Here is a 17,856-nt window from a genome sequence, read left to right as displayed (position 1 = left end):
CATGAGCAGTGTGCCCACAAGTGACCTGCACAAGGTGCCCACTCAGGATGATCTGTTCAAACCCAACCCCACAAAATACCCTTGGCTTTAAAACTATATCAGTTCCCTCACCACACACAGAGCCTGAAGCCAGCACCAGCTGGAAGGGAGGTGTTCAGGTTGGAGGTGGCCAGGGATAGAAAAAGAAACAGAAAAGCTTTATATTTGCCCGTTCTTTCTGTCTCAGAGAATATATATTTTTTCCTTCAATTCAGAATTTACATGCCTTAAATTCTCCTCCATTGAGAACAATGAATTAAATAATGCTTAAATCTCTCTCTAGCTTCCTTCCTCTATAACGAATTATTTTTTTTTATCCTTTAAGGGAAGATTAAGACTCAGAAAAGTGTCTCTGAGAGAAAAAGAAAATTAAAGATAAAATTCCCTAAGAAACTCTTGTTGTCTCAGCAAGAAAAAAAAGAAGGAGGGAGACTGGTAGAAGGAATAAATTTGTTTCCAAAATGTGGGGCTTTGGGTTGAGAACTGGATAATAATGGCAAATTTCAAAGCATTTCTCAGGGGTAATCTGGATTTTTTAAGAAGTTACTTTTCATTTCAGATGTTTTGAATGAAAGCATTCACCAATTTCAACCTTGCCCTTTAGATCATATCTACATAGACACTTCTAGCTGGCTCAAAACGCCACTACTTACGCAGGACCCTGACACCATGTTTCAGGGCTTGCACACGGCCAGGCTCCATGGACATGCTGAGCATCGTCTGCTGCCCACCAATGGTGCAGACCTGGTTTTCCTGGGCAGCTTGTTTGAACATGATCATGAGCTGGTTGGCAATGATGGTGTTGAGCACCGAAATGACGACCATGGGAAACACGAAGGAGATGAATGTGTTCACCTGTGGAGGAGAAACGAGATACGGTCAAGGCAGGGGAATGGTCAGCAAGGCAGGAGATTGTGATTCATTTCTCACAGCAAGAGTAGCATCCTGCAGTGGAAATATTTTCCCTTCTCTTGCACTTTGCCTTTGGTTTTGAAGGCTCACTGCACAGAGAGAAAGCTCAGACACCGCTGTCATGCATTCGTTTAGTGGTGTCAACACTCAGAAAAGGCAAATTCACTCACACCCAATTACAATGTCTTTCCCTTCTCAGGGCAGCTCATTGCCAGAAGTGTCATGACCAAAAGATATCATTATCTTTTTATCTTGCTAGTGGCAGAATGCTTTGTAGCTTTCATTGTGCAGAGTATGACTCCTAAATAACAGTATGTTATTATATTTTTTCTTTATTATGAGCTCTACTCGGGATATTTCAGCTCTGGCCTTCCCTTGTAGATTTAATGACAGCTTTTTGTTAGCCAGTAATCAAATTGTCCAATAAACCTTATGCCTTAAAGGATTAAAATTGATCGAAATAAACAAGTGGAAGTTATAATGGTTTTAGTACAAATTATTTGATTACTACAGTTTTGATAAAATTAAATGGAGGATCAAATTAAGCAGTGATTGAATCAAGTGGAAGTCACTGTTCGTGTCAACTAAAAGCAGAAAGCCTTCGTAAGGGAGGGCCTCCCTCTCTGCCTTGCAACTCGATGGAGCTCAGTTTAGCAACGCAGCCTGGGAAGAAGATTAGCTGTGTCCAGGTTTCTGTTCTACCCCCAATATCTAGTTCAGATCTAGTTCAGATAGATATAGATACCTTTGCTCCAGAAGGATTAAAAAATACAAAGGTAAATGGGAAAATGAAGAAAAAATCCCCAAGCCCCCACAATGCAACATGGGGTGCATAAAACAAAGAACTAAGAACGTAAGCGTACGGGTAACAGGTGCACTGACAATCAGAAGCACTTAAGTTTCCATGTTCATAAATTTAAGCAAGATGTAACTCCTCTCTTGCTGAAGACAGGCAGTGCTGTTGTTGCCAAAGTTTTCTTTTTTAGATCAAGCCTCTGTACAACTTTGTGCTCCAGAGCTCAATGCATTTAGCAAAAGTACCAGCTGGGTTTCATCTCCAGCAGTCCACGTTGTGAGAGCATTGACTCTGTTTATTCCTGTAATAATAATAGAGCTACACCATGGATAATTTCCGGAGGAAATTCCCAGATATACTCCCCCATTGCAAGCTGTTAATGGTCTCTGTTATTAAATATATAGCTTTCCAAGCTCCCCTTGTCTTCTAAAAGACAGCACATCTCACAGCCTCCTGCATACAGAGAAGAGTTATCTCTTGGAGTTGCTTCAAGATGTTAAGATAGATCCTTAAGTGGTAGGCAGCACGTTCTCAGCCAGCACAAAATAAGAGTTTCTCACAGTGAGAGCGATCTGTGCTTGTAAAGAACCCGCTTTATTTAACTTTCACAATGCAGCTGCGCTGAGCTGGCACACACAGAGGTGAAAAGCCTTCCTCGAGCTTAACCCAGCTCAATGGAAACGAATCCTTCAGTCCCACATGGCTATTTGTGCTGCTTTAGCTGCTGAATGTCCTCTGCCACCACCAAACAGCATTTGCAAACGAGCAAAAGGAAGCGCTTCACTCTGCCACCTAAGATTCAGAGTTCATTGAATTTCACTCAATAGCTTTGCCCAAGCTAAAATTTAGTCTTGTCTAATGGAATCACATAGAAACCAAAAAGTCTGTTCTGAGCTTTCTTTCAAGTTTTGATTCGTTCCCTAACTGTACTGTGAAGTTTTTGAAGAGCTTGAGAAACCGTCAAGAATAGCATTATGAATTGCTACAGTATAAGTGCAAAAATTGAATACAATCCATGAAAGGCTCCACTTAAAGATTTCGATCTGGCCCTGATTTGTACCAAAGCCTTCCTGTACTTAACAAAACTCAAAGAGATGGAAAGCTTTAATTTGCGGAAAAAAAATTCATTTTCAAACACAAACACTTGAAGACAATAAGAGCCAGCGAAGCAGATCTCCCCCAGCACAGCCCTTGTGCTCTGTGCTGTCCCTGGCTCTCAGTGGGTTGTGCACAGGGTATGGCAGTGCTGGTGCTTTGCCTCCAACAGCACTTTGAAGCCAGCAGAAGGGGAGGTGCTGGTCTGGGACAAGGCTCCCCAGGCTCTGCGGAGCTCCACTCTGACACGGTTTGCTTCTGCCAAGCCATCCCTCGCATCACGGCTGCTGTGGTTTCCCCGGGTTACCGCAGGAAGCAGGCATGGTTCGCTCATTGCAGGGATGGGGAAGGTGGGCACAGAGCTCAGCCTAGCAGCTCCCCAGAGGGATGAAACAAGGGATGTGAATCAGATATTGTGTGAATGTTGTGCTGCAGGGCGACTGATGGAGGAGCACGGACCCCAAGGCCCCTTTGGAAGGAGTTTTTATCTCCTACTTGTCAAGCCAAGGAAATCCAAAAGGAAGACTCTGCTCCAGCTGCAGCAAGTCACTTCTGCTGCCAGCAATATCCAATTGTCTGAGCCCTGCAATGCCAGTTATTGGCTGCTTATGTGGTCCAACACTGCTTGGAAGCTGTTAGCAGGTATTAGAAGTTGTTTGACTGGGTCTCGGACCACTCAAGTGACTAAATGTTAAAAATCATGGAGATATGGTAGTGAATAAAGCACCTCCACTGCTAATAGTTTAACAAAAGAAAGCCAGGTACCAGAATGGCTCGTAGTATTTCCAGTGAGAGTTTTTATCTGAAAAAGCACCTTCAATGAGACTACAAGATAAATGTTTTTTGAACTTGCCTTTCATATATATATATTTATACATGGGCTTTTTCTCTAAATAAACAGACAGACAAAGCAAACAAAGCTTGAAATGCAGGCAGCAACCAGAGATCCCAAGGAACAGAGACAGGACCCCCACCAGCATGGACCAGAACCCAGACTAGACAAAGGGACATCTGAGATATAGGGCAGCATTAGCCCTTTTATATGATTCCTGTTTCATGGCAGAGAGCTGAGATGCTCCCTCACTGCCTGGATTTCTCAGTGCAGAGATCTTCAGCTGTCTCAGAGACCTCTTGAACCTCTGAGGACACACATGGAAAATGGCTGTGAGGACCCAAAAGGAGCTGGCATTTCAGATTTGCCTTTCTGGTTTCCTGGCAGTGCTGATGGAGAGGCTGAGGATGCAGGGTGTCATGCTTTAGAGCACATCAATTAAACGTCTCTGGGATTTAACAATTACTACATTCTGGTTTGCCTGATTTCTAATGGAAATGAAAAGTAAATTCTCCTCCTCCTGGCTGTGGAGGCTGCATTGTTAGCATATGTCAATCAGAAAAGCACATCCTTCAACATTCGGCTGCCAAACAATCCTGTGTGACTACATATAGTTGAAAAATCTCTAGTTTTCTCACTTGGTGGATGGAAATAACATTTTTTAACCACTCAGTGGATAACTTCAGGAATAATAATCACACTGCCCCATTTGTGGGTGTAGCAACCTATGGAATACAAAGCAGGACTGGGAGGTGTGCATGATGCTGGCATACCAAAAGAAGCATTTGGCTTTGCCACCTGTGTTCGATGTTCACAGGACATATCTGATTAAATAATCCCTTTTTTTTATTCCCCTTACAAGTTCCTATCTAGTTAAATCCCATCTTCACACAGATTTCCAAACAGCCATGCCAAGTGTTGAGCAGTGAGCAGCTCCATGCCATTCCTTGGATACAGTGGGGCAGGAGAGACTGTGCCTGTAAGTGGTGATAGAGAGCAACAACTGTTCTCATAGCCACTACCTGGGACAAGAAGGAATATGAAAGCTGGAAAACAGCCTAGAAAGGGAGTTCAGCTCTACTGAACAATTTGGAGGCATTTCAGTAATTTCAGTGTGGCTTGGTTCAGAGCATACTATTTAGCATTAGATTTTAGTACAAAGTATCTCCTGTCTTTCTTGTTTTGGATCATTAATTCAGTAAATATCTAAATTAAATCTGTGGACTCAAGATGAAACCTAAAAGTGTATGAAATTGAGAGAACAAAGGAAGAAACCAGAGCTGCTGGAGCAGGTACAGAACACTGAGCACAGGACTGCTGGTCCTTATCCCACATAGTGCATCCTGGCACAGAAGCTCAAACAATAATCAGACAGGAGCAGGGCTGGGTGCTGAATGCTGTGTAGGTCTGAAGCTCTAACAGGGCACTTAAGCAGGAGCTTGATCTTTGCACATTTCTCTTTCAACTCACACAAGCTTACCTGTCACGTTTTATTTCTGGCGCTGCAATGTGAAACAGCCCTGACAGTGTGATGCTGTGTGACACCATCGTCACTTGCCAGCACTACATCAGCCATGCAAAATGAACCTCCCTTGTCTCGTGACCAGGCTGGGTGTGTAAAAATCTGATGCTGATCTGGGTGGTGGGATGTTATATCCCATCATCACCATGGCAGATGGCCAAAGACAAGACATGGCCATGGAAACCTCTGGTTATTGTCACACCTTAAGTTCTATGCTTCTATTCAGCATCACACAATGTGATTGTGTGATTTGCTCTAATCTCATCTCAAACTGCTCTACTGTTCACTTCTTTGGACTGCAGGTGTGGAAGTCTTCAAATGCATCCTTCAGGGGAAAAGACAACAGAGGAAAACCTCAAATACAGACTCTTCCTGCTCAATCCGCTTTTCATTAAATAACTCAGTGGGTTTTGCTGAGCTCAGCTGGCATCAGCTGCAGGAGCTCAAATTGGCCAAACCTTTCTTTTTTAGAACTCTGCAGGAGTCTCTTTCTTCTAGTTAGCTTTCTTCTTGCTTTGGATAGGGTCTGCAAATAGGAGACTGCAGGTACCAGCGCTTAGGTGAAGAAAAAGAGCACACGAGCCTGAATATAGACTGTCAGATGGATCTGACGGATGCTCCCAAGCAACCAGACCAGGTCTTGTCCACATGACATTACTGCTCTGCACCCACTCATGTCAGTGAGACTGAATTAATCATGTGGCAAGGACATATGAGCCTCAGTTACTGATACATCCATTCACAGTCCTTATTCTATCTGTAGAAGAAGAACTACTCCAAGGCAGCTCCAAGGGTGATATAAAAGAGCTGTAGCTGCTTGCTCCTACTAAGAAATTTTAGGTTTTGTATGGATAGATATTTTGATCAGAATAAAATGCATGTTACCACGCGGCTAACAGTGATAGCATGCACTGTTTTCAGTCTACGCTGTATCTCAATCCACCTAAAATCTGTTATTGTTAGCATCCTGTGCTTGCTCCAGAGCAGTGGTAAAGCGACACGCCTTCTCTCTTTGGATCCAGGGGCATGACAAGAGAATGACCAGTCAGTTTGGAACAGAACATTAAAAATAATCAACGTGTAAGATTTTCAAGCCTGTGTGAGGTCCTGCACTGATGAACTATAACAGGAATGCAGAGCAGCTAATGATCTTGAGAAGTGAACTTAATCACACACTCTGCAGGAGTTAATCAGATACAGAACAGATGGAAATAAATTGCATGCTGACAAAAAATCCATCAAATCTCCATGGCAAAAACATTCCTCCAGCTTTCCCATTCATAAATCTTCCTCCATGGAGAAATCATTTGTTCATAAAGAACAACATCTGATGCAGAACAACTTAAAAGTGTCTCTTGCTTATGGTGGGGTGGCAAAGATGTCACAGCGCTGAGTAATGGTGGCATTCCTGATCTCGACTGGATAGCTGATAAGATCATTTAACCTCATTACTATGCATTGTTATAATCCTGTGACCTAAGGTATTTTCAGACTTATCATAAGTAATAGCTGAAAGGTATGAATCACACATAAGTTTTTGATATAAGGCTTATTATTCCTAATTGTACACAGGGGTAATATCCAAGTATGAAAGCCCCTGGGGACCTCAGAGCTACTCATTACCTTGCTAAATGTCAGAAAACCTTCACTATAAATATTCATAAGAGAAAATTTCCTCCTCTCCTGATCTTTAGGGCACCACTCTCAGATCTGAATGGCTCTTGTGGTTCTGGCTCCAAGTGGTAGAGAAAAGCTGTGAAATTCAGGAAATCCTGAAAATAACGTGCTGGAGAGATGGGAATGTGGGAAGGTTTTAAGGTTTGCTGAGTGTTGATGCAGAATACTTTACTGTACCATTCACCTCCCCATAGAACTGAAGGGTGGAAGAACATTTCTTCAAGTAGAAGAAAAAAATAAGACAGTTGCCAAAAACAAAACAAACCCTAAACCAACCAAGATGACCTCCCTATTGTGGCACTTGATGAAGGTGATGAAGTTTGGGGCCCTGTTCAGACTAGAGATTACTGCCAATGACTTGTGTGTGTAAGGTAAGATGTCAAGGTTATGGTCCAGCTTGGCTGCCCCTCCCTGTTCATCCTGAGGAGGAAAGAAGTGAAAGGACAGCACTGTTGGTCCTCTGTCATGCCATCATTAACCTGAAAGATTCAGATCTCCAGCTCTTTCTCCTCCAGGCCTTATTTTCCTGCCATCGCGTGCATTGAGCTACCAGGTAAATTAATTAAATTTACTCAGTTTTCTTGCAACAATAATAAAGTCAATTTGTTTGCTGTCAGAATGCTCACTGGCCCCAGCTTTGCTTCTCAGATCGAGTTACCCATTACACAATTTAGGGCAATATTTTTGGTTGAACAAAAGCTCAGTGAATAATGTTCACAATTTTCCCTTTGAATGTGCAGGTTGCTGCTACTGCTTCCCTCTCACCCTCCTCACCAGCTATATCCTATTGAAGGGGAAGTAATGCTTCAGCTTCAAATGACAGGCTGGAAATATGCTTTTAATAATTTACCACTGCATTTGGATTTTGGTTCTCGCTATCTGCTGGTATTTGGGTTCCTACTTGCTTTCGCCAAAGGGACATTGCCCTGTAGCACCTATCACAATATATCTCTTTTCTTCCAGCCCTGCTGCTTGTCAGCCCTCTAAATATTTCAATAAATGCTCGTGTAGTGCCTCATGCTTCTGACATCTGAGTCATAGTAATCCAGATTTTGCCGTTATTTTCTGTCCATCTTCTTGCATAACTTTTCTACAGTGCAGTGCACACCAGTGGTGCTCACGTGGTGGATTCTCATCCACGGGAAGTGCCTGCCCAGCATGGTGCTCCCTGTTGGGGGTGTCTAATGAAGTCCTTGTCAAAACCAAGAAAATCATCCTCTTTCTCATGCCACGAGTGCAAGCATTCAGTATATCCAATGCTCCTGCTCCTGCAGTGTAAGTTTTGCAGCTGGGACAAGAGCAGAAACAGCTGCTGCAGACTTAATGAGGGTGCAGACTATGCCTATGTCTTGCTGGTGTATCACCATGTAAATAAATCACAGCAGCTGTTTTTGCAAGCCTTGCTTCCCTAATGCCTGCTTGTTATTCTGTACTTCTTCAGTTCACGCCTGGGATAGTCATTGTAATGAATGAGACTATTATACTTTGGATACTGTCTCACACAGAGCATGTCAAAAAATAATCAAACCATGGCGACAGTCAATTATCCCCCAACTTTTCTTGTTCTGTCATTTGGTAATATTGAGTCATTTCAGCCCTGATAATCAAAATGGATGGCTTTAGGCTCTGCACATATTAAATCAATTAAAGGGACCAGAGCAGCTTGGGAATTTCTAGCCAGAGTTTTGGAAGTAAGCAAAAGGCAGAAGCATGGCAGCATATGTAATAGGGAAAGAATTGTAGCTGCAGAATCAGTGAAGAGTTAAATTTAATGGTGGTGTCTTTTTCTCTTCCCACACTCTCGTGGCAATGTATGGCAGATGGATTACGCTAGAGAAACATGTGGGACTGTTCTGCTCTCACATGGTGTGAGCACTGAACAGTGGGGTCCTGCACTGTGTGGTGGCACCTCTGCTGCTGGGGGCAAGGTGGGGAAGTGGGGATGCAGCCCACAGTGAATGGATGCAGGCCAAGGTGAAACAAGCTCAGTGACAGGCAGACACATGCTCAGAGTGGAGGGCAATTAATAAATCATCTCCAGCCCCCAGATGATCCTAAAGATTTGAGGCAGAGACTTTGCAATAAACCACGCCAACCACTGCACACTTCAGCCTGATGCATGAGGCACGCAGGCCACAGAGGGATTCAAAGGAGAGTTAATTTAGAATCAAATGGAAAGAACAAATCATTCTCCTCCTGAAACACATGGGACCTGATACTGCTTTTACAATCTTCGCCAGGTGAGATGGAGGTAGAAAGGGGATAAGAGACATTATAGATGTCTGAGAGACAAGTGAGGTCATGGCAAGGAATGCTTTGTCTGTTGATTTATGTTTCATGAACGAAATTTCTGAAGCTGCTTGTAATGTTTCATATGTGCTGAAAAGTCTCATTTAATATAGGTGGTAAAATAACAGCTTGTCTACTTAAAATAATTAGTAGTTGACAAATGGGTTGAATTTTAAATCCACGAGAAGCTTTGGTTAGCACTAATAAATGTTGATTAAGGTAGCAATTAAAATCTAACAATCTCTCTGGGGGTCTGAACTTTAGAAGTTTGGAACGTTCCTCAGTTTACTAAGAAAATGTGGCAGCTCCTCCCCAAATTGCAATATTAAACCATGGCAGCACAGACAATTTATCTTTATTTTTTCCAGTTTACACAAATTAATTGCAAACGGAAGCAGTGCCAACAGACAGGGGCACAAACCAATGCCTGATCCACACAAAACCAGGCCTTTGTACAGTGATGGCATTTGGCAGTGTGGGTTTTTAGCATTATTGGAACGGCAGGACTTTGCCCATAAGGTCTTTCCAGAAGGTTGGGTTCTGCAATGAAGAAATTAAATCTTTTCTGGAGTAGGGTTGGAAAAAAATGATTGGGAAAGGCTGTGGTTTGAATCATTACATCCAGCAAAGCCCTGGGCACTCTCCTGAGTGAGTTAATGTTGTCAACACCCTCTTGAAGTCCCTATTTCCATGGCAGTCCTTCCCAGGAGGCAGTACTCATCCCTCTTCTCATCAGGCTTTGAAGTGGGATGGAGAGATCTCTATCTCTCCTTCAAGATGTGCTGCTGCCTTGGAAATGTGGTTGATCTCTCAAAACTAAACAAGGTCAAGAAGCAGCGAGTGTGCGCAGCTCTCCTCCATCTCCCCGCTGCTCCGAGAGACACAGCTATGCAGCTCTTAATCAGGGTGATTAGATGAGGAAAAAGCGTCGACCAGGTAGTATCTTGAGGAAGACTAAAATTACCTCCCTCTGCTGTGCTTGAACTGCAAAACCAAGGCAAATCAAGCAACACCTTTTTTCTTTTCTTTTTTGAAGGCTTAATTCCCTGATTTGTGATCATGGGACCATTCAAGAAGCTCTCAGAGCTTTTATGATCTTGTTGGACCTGAGAAAATTTCAGTCATTTCTCTGCAGTTTTATTTTTGAAGGAGCAAAGTGCATTTGTATATGCACTTTGAACATCACTTCCTTGCTGGCCAAGTTCTTTTTTCCCCCCCCACTCTTGCTATGGGTAAAGCCTAAATAGAATACACAACCACATTTGTCTTCCTTTGCCACACACTGTCCTCCATTAATTACATTTCCTCCCACACATCACAAGCTGAATGCCAACAGAACAAGAATAGGAATACAGTGTGAATTGGGAGCGACTTTGTCCTCCCATGTTCCCAGCATGAATTGGAATGCATTGACACGTCTGCCTTTCTTGGGCAGCCTGAATGACCAGATGTGTCATTTTGTCGTTATATTACAGTCAGTTTTTTGGAGGTCTCTTCCTGCCTTCTGGGAGCAGCTGAGATAAGGTGTCTTTCCTTCAGAGTACATACATTGGCCACTGTTGAGCAAACAGATCAGCGTGGAATTTGTGCACACTGCAGACACAGCGCTCAAACCAGGCAGGGGCTGCTCATGGAGAAGCAGGACCTTGTCTCCTTCACACAGTGAGGCTGGTGGCCCTGAATGTTTTTGTCCTACCCCATCAGAAGAGACCTTGTCTGCATGGGGATCAGCAGCCTCCATCCTGGATGACTTCTTGTTCTCTAATGACCTGCATGATTTGCAGGTGTTTTCTCAGCCCAGCTTGTGTGATCTGAATATGGCTATTGTTTTTTAATACAGCACTGTGTGTTCCTCAGCACATCTGCAGGGTCCATCCATTGCTAAAAGTATTGACAGCAAGAGAGAAGTGGAGAGATGAGGATGTGAAATGCTGGAGGAGGAAGGAAAAGAAATCTGTCCAGAGAGAGAGAAAAATCCCATTCTCTGTCTATCAACATGTATAGCACCTTCTCTTTGCTTGGGTGAAGATTACATACAAATAGCTCAGATAAAGGCAGAAAGGGATGAAAAAAAATGAAGGAGAGATAAGCAGAGATGCTCAGAGCTATTTTCTTTTCAAGGGAACTTTGAAACGATTGTGCATTTACAATTGACTGAGCAGGTTGCATGACTGGAGGTTTGAGACAGGTCACTCTCCATGAAGATGGATACAAGGGCTGACCTGGCCAGGAACTGAAGCCACAGCCAAACACAAGAGATCGTTGGGGAGTATTGGGTCAGCACTGCAAATGAAGGGATTTCATAGAAAAGGAGCAGCTGCAAGAGGTTCCCAGGTGGACTTAGTCAGCTTGGATGTCTCTACCCCAAGCCGATCCCTCCAGGAGCATCAAATCCAGCTGGGAGGGATGCTTATGATGCAGTGAGGGCATGGGGCTACTCTAGTATCATTGTTTTAGGTCTTGAAATGCTGGAAACCATGGAATTCCCTAAGAAAGATGGGGTAACTATGCATGTACAGGCTTACAGACTACTTTAAAAGGGATCTACTTGATATTTCTACAGCAATACTATGTGCTCTGCTGCTATGACTGTAGAATTACATGCCTTGTGCTGAGGAGGGAGAGGCACATTTTGCCATTTTGTGGGGGAGATGAAGCAAATGGAGGAGCTGCAGGAAACCTGACAGCTCTGCGGATCTCAGGGGATCTGCCACCTCAGAAACTGTGGAGGTAAGCATGCATAAGGTAGAGAATGAGAGTATATGATGGCTTGAGGGGGAGCAAGGGAAGGTGGAGGCAGGGAAAGCAATTGCAAACCTAATGTGGCTGTAGAGGAGAGCGTGCACAGGAACCTCCCTTTTCTGGTACCAGTGACTCTGTTGGCAAATTAAAATCCCCTGTACTGAGTAGGTCAGGCCCCAGTGTGTCCCATCTGGCTTCAGAACTACAGGTTCCAAGGCCAGCAGAACTCCAAACCCTCACAGCTCTTCAGGAAGTGATTCCAGAACAACATGTACCAAGGAGGTCATGGCGCTCTGCTGCAAACCATAGCAAAGCCAAGTCCCAGTTGCACATCCATTTCTCAGAACTGATTTTTATTTATTTTTTTAATATTATTTGAAGTGCAAAATGAACACGTGGAGCTAAATGCTACAGGATAAGACTGCAAATGAGACTAATAGGACAAATGTCAGATTCATTTCTGGTGCAGCTGCTGAGGAGTCATTACTGCATGCAGACTTTATGTAACCTCTGCTTTGAGGCTTAATCCAGCCACCAGATGAGTGGCGGGAGGCAGATATTCTGCCAGTGGGTTGGTTTCTTTGCTGTTCTTAATTTCTTTGAACCTTATCCCAAAGCAGCTGGTTGTAGCCAGCACTGGGAATTGGCTATAAGTCTGATGGATGAGGCCAGTGTGAATTGCTGGGTCAATTAACTCCTTGGGGCCCGTAGGGGTCTCAGAGGCCTGTAAAGTTATAAACTGCTCTTCCTTAAATTTAGATTATGATTGCAGGTTTAGAAGAATTTCCATTTCCCCATGGCTGCTCAGCCTCCTGTATAGCAATTTGCAGCCTGCTAACAGTAGGGGTGTTTTTCACATTTGCTTTTCTCAAAACCAAGAAGGTCCATGGAGGGATGCAAAATATGCTGACCTAGAAGCTGGAGTGGAAACCAGCTCCTGACACTCTTACTTCTCCAGTGCAGGAATCAGCAGTGGAACCCCTGCGGATGCTCAGCAGCCGCTTACCCTGCTTGCAGGGACACTACCACAGACACTGCTTGTGCTTGTCTTTCCTATGCATTAACTAAAATAATTTCCATTTAAAATATAAGTAATTACTTGCAAGAATCACTTATCCCTAAGGTAAGTTTCTCAGAAACAAGAAGACTCTGTCTCAAATAGAAACCTTTCTTCCTCAAAGAGCTATGGAGGCAGAGCCTGTGCAGTAGAGGAGGTGATTTAGCTAGATGGAATAATCACAGTGTCATGAATGCAACCAGGATTTCCCTGTTAATTACCTAACTGTTTAATTAAGGGGTGATTTTTTTATTAAAATTAATTCTCATCTTTGTGAAGTACATGGCTTATAAAGGGGATAGCACAGAAGTGTTTATCACTGCTGCCCCGAGATGCTAATCTCCTTATGTTATGACTTGTAATCAAGATAAATTTTCTCTGCCTTATCTACCAAAGGTAAGACTTTACACTGGTTTTGACATTTAAATTGCCTTAAATTTGCAAGTCCAATATTGTCATAAATATTCATAGCCAACAACTGAGTATTTAGTCCCTATTTTTTTTCCTAATTTCCAACTCACTCCTTAGATACTGGTTTCAGATCAAGCACACGGAAATGGAGCACCTGGCTGTGCTGCCAGCAAGCAGGTTGACACACCACATTTCTTTCTGTTGCTGCTGCAACAGCCCACACAACAAGGATTTGATGGTGAAATCATCCTTTGACTCTCTTCCTTATGTTTATTTGCAAAAAGCTTCTTACATTCAGAAGTTATTGGACAGCTCTGCCATAGTCCTAGCATATGCCATGTCCATCACTGCAGGAGGTGACCAAAGGTCTGTGCCAGATGCACTGTGGACCACCCCCAACTCACCCTCACCTCGAGGTTTCTGTGACCCCTTCTGCTGCCTATTGCCCATGGTGTAGCACCCCTTCCCTTCCTGAACCACCACTTTGCACCACAGGGTCATGCTGACTCGCTCATGCTGGCCTGTTAATGGGCAAGCTGCATTCACACTGCCCTCCTGATGTGCAGCTGAGGTGTCTGCTCTATGTGAAATAAAAGTACAGCCTCCTAGCCCAGGTTTGGGTCTGTTTGCTTGTTGTTCGGTTCGCTGTGCTCTGCACCCAAAATACTGACTCAGAATGGATTATGGAAGCACTTCTAATATTATTTTCCTCTTCCAGTTGAAAAGAAATTGCATCTTCAAGTTGTGAGGATGCGAGGAGGAGCGTAAAAGATCTGAGATGTCCATTTCAAAAATACTGAGGAATGTAATTATTTGGTGGGACTGCGTTTCCTGTACTCAGCACCTGGCAGCAAATTCAATGTCAGGGCAATAAATTTAAGCTTTTTCAGGTTCACCTTCCATGAAGGACCCTCCTGTTGGTCACGTAAGGATGAGCACCAGAACATGTGAGGATCAATCACCACAGCTTTGAGCTGTTTTGAGGGGCTCCGCTTGAGCAACAGTGGATAAAGAAGATGCCAAAAATCCCATACTCTGTTCTCTCAAGCAATTCATTGCAATATAGGAAGGGATGTGTCAAGATGGTAGGGAAAAAAATAAAATGACAGCAGCCTTAAACTTCTTGATTTCTGATTCAGTGAAAACTGAGAGTCTTTTAAGTGACAAGTTCTCATAAATAATTCCATCTAATGGAAGACAGTTTGGTAATTGTGATACCTTAATTTATCCCTTTAAGTGTAGAGAATTCTCATTAGCTCTCCGTATTCGTGCACTGAGATGAATTTTCATGGAGAGAATAGAATAGCATGTGTAGTGCTGAACTGGTGGAAAGAAGCTGAATTTATTCAGCATTTTATGGACAAAACCATTGTGCTGTTCATTAAGCAAAACTGTCCATTCCCTTCTGGGTACAAGAGAGATTTTATTATTCCTGTTATTCAACTTAATAAACGGAGGCAGAAAACAGTGAAATCTAATCTAAACCTCTTCTTCCCAAGAATTTTCACAATGGATTTCTCTGTTTTGTAGTGGAGTTTAAAATAAAGCCTTAAATTGACCTGTGAAGTCTGACTTCCCATTCTTCACTATAGCTCCCACGTAATATTGCTTTGACTAAAAGCAATAAAAATATGCACAGGGGAGCTGAAATGCCAGGCTTGCAGACTGAATACGTGGATATTACAAATGAATAAAGCAATATATAGACTTTGGGAAAAGAAGCATGCTACTTCATCAAGGCAGGGAGGAATTGGCCTGCTAGCAATATCTGTGGTTTAAATGAATTCCTGGAAGCTTGAAAGAGTGACTCTTCTATTTGTCTTATGTTGTGCACTCTGAGACTGAGTCAAGGGAATTAAACATCTGGGTCCTTGATTGTTCCATTAGCACTGAAGGCACTGATGGAGAAACAGGGATGTTGGAGCAGAGCACATGAGGATGAAGGCGGGTGTTTGTTGCACACCAAAGTCTGATCACATGAAGTAATGCGCTGTAGTGTAACAGCCAAGCAAGGTTCAGCCAAGGGTATCATAAGCAAAGGAACAAGGGTGAAAGCACATTGCCCTGCTGGTACTCTCCTGCTGTCTACACGGCTTCAAAAAAAAGGTGTAACCAAAGATGTGAATGTCGCATCCTTAACGTTTGATGCGCTTAGATGGAGCTGGCAAAGATAAAGCTCTGCAGGTAAAACTTGTGGCAATGGGAAACACTCCTATGAGTCATCCCTTCTGTTTGGCTTGTATCGAATTTCCAGCTCAGGGAAGCATTACTTGATTTTAAGACAGAAAGTAAACGTTTGCAAGAACTCAACTCCCTGCTGGGAGTTGTTTACAATCAACATGTGAGTGATCACCAGCAAGGAGGACAATCGCCAAAGCAGAGCCAGACCTCAGCCAGCCCAGGGAATTTGCTGAGCATTACTTTATCACAGCTGCAAATGTTTTTTCTTTGGAGATTTTTCAGGCATGCTGCTTCCTCCTTGCTTGCACACAGACAGCATTGCAGCTGGTCACCTGCTCAGCTCCCCACCAAGGCATGTTTCTCCTGCCTTCTATCTCTGCCTTCCTTGATGATCTGCATCTCACTGTGTTGGCTGTTGGTTACCTTCATTTCTCTCTAATCAGCTCTATTTAATAGTATTTTTTGAATTTGTTTTTTATTTGTTGAATGGGAATTTTCCTGCCCCAGCCCCAACCTCACTGCCACCTCTTCTCCTGCACTTACAGCCCTCATTTATCTGAACTTCTGTTTCCTGCACTGCTTAATTTGGAAAAGCATAGCCCTAATGACAGCGTTATGCCACCTAAATGGTGCGTCAAAGCGTTTCACAGGGGGGGATCTGTCTGGAGCTGGTTGTGAAGTGTGCCAAGTTCTGCAGGGATCATACTGATGGAAAAGGGGATTTCTGGTGTTTAATGGTACAGAGTCCCTGCACAACCTTGGAAGAACAAGAAAAGCCTGAACCATATGTGGAATGGGAGAGGTATCACCATTTGATTGCTATTTGGTTTGTTATCTTCAGAGCCAATTAGAAAGCTTATTAAATACTCTCCCTGGTGTATACCTGGCACAAGCAAGGGAAAACATCTGATCCTTAGCAGGCTAAAACATGGGCAAGCTAGAGGAGAGATGCTTGAAACAAAATGCATCAGAAGAGAATGCCAAGAAGACAGCACCAAACTTCTAGGGGACAATTTACACCTCTGTTTACTTATCTATTATGCATTAATTGGAATGCTTCAAAGAAGTGGAACCTGGCGCAGTGTCAGATGAAGCCAGACCAGAAATGCTTTGACTCAGTACAGTGAGACTATAAAAGCTGTGCAAAAAATATAACCTGTTTGTATAATTTAAAAGCTTTGTGCATTTAAGGGTATATTGCACACTGTCGTAAGGACCAAGAAATGGGGGAAATGGTGAACTGTGCCACACTTTTAAACACTGATTTATTTTCAGAAATGCTAACATATTTCTTCTCAACATCTTAAATAAAACAAAACAAAACATGCTGACCTTCTGTCTTATTTCAGAATTGTCCCGAGTCAAAAAAGAAGATGGTTATAAGCAGAAAGGGAAACAAAGTGTTTCACCTCAACTCAAGCTCTGTGCTGTGAATAAAGGTTCACAGAGTGCTATAGGTCGACCCCAAACTAACTGGTCTGTTTATCTCATCCTTGATAAATTCCTCGCCTCTATTTTTTCTCATTTTGACCCAAACGCATCTTTTCCTTTGGAAGTGAACTATTTCACTACGAAACCACCAACCCCATTGTTCTGCTGAGTGGAGAAGGCACATCTCCAGTGGAAAAGACAGGATGGAGGAGAAGCTGTGGCTCTGGCCACTGGGAGCAGATGTATCCCTGCAGCCTTTGACCCCAGCTTTCCTATGACAAGCACTAAGGAATGAGCAAGAGCAGTACTGAGGATTGAGCTGTGCTATTGCAGCCCAAGACATCGGAGCAGCATCTGGGGAGCACCAGCAGCTGGGGAGCTTTTCTACCCTTGATACACCCCAGGGTTATTTCTATACTCTGCAGCAATGCTCTGCTGGGTCATCTCATTGGAATTAGACAGAGACATTTCCAGAAGCACATCTTTGCAAATGACAGCTGACTCCTTGGTAATGACAGATTTGGAGACAATTATGACAGGCAATTGTTTAATAAGAACTGGCATTTTTCATGAAGATAATTACATCATTGAAGCACGAGGACATGTCAGCTTAGGATCTCCGTTGTTCTGGCCAAGCCCTTCTTGCTGGTTATCAGCCCCATCTGCATTACCCTCAGTGACTCATTCAGGACTGTTCATACTCGTGGCAGGCATCATTCAGTGCACCACCAAAATCTAGTCCATGAGATCAATCTGGCATTCCCATAAACACAAATCCCCAAATCTCCACTTCAGGCAGAAAAATTCACATCAGACTTCAGAATAACATTGGACATTGCAGGTGGTCATTGAAAGACTTCATGGCTTTCTAT

General features: G+C 43.2%; 1 protein-coding gene across 1 annotated transcript in view; it reads right to left on the bottom strand.

Annotated features, from left to right (window-relative positions):
- Nucleotides 1-17,856, bottom strand: part of NTSR1 (neurotensin receptor 1) — a 47,614-nt gene that overhangs the window by 16,045 nt on the left and 13,713 nt on the right. Inside the window, exon 2 of the mRNA XM_015881684.2 lies at nt 693-894. Coding sequence (XP_015737170.1) covers nt 693-894 — 202 coding nt within the window. The remainder of the gene's footprint in view (nt 1-692; nt 895-17,856) is intronic.

Source organism: Coturnix japonica, chromosome 20 (genome assembly GCF_001577835.2).
Source record: "Coturnix japonica isolate 7356 chromosome 20, Coturnix japonica 2.1, whole genome shotgun sequence".
Taxonomy (NCBI): domain Eukaryota; kingdom Metazoa; phylum Chordata; class Aves; order Galliformes; family Phasianidae; genus Coturnix; species Coturnix japonica.
Note: the sequence above shows the minus strand (reverse complement) of the source record. Positions and strands in the feature narration are given on the sequence as shown.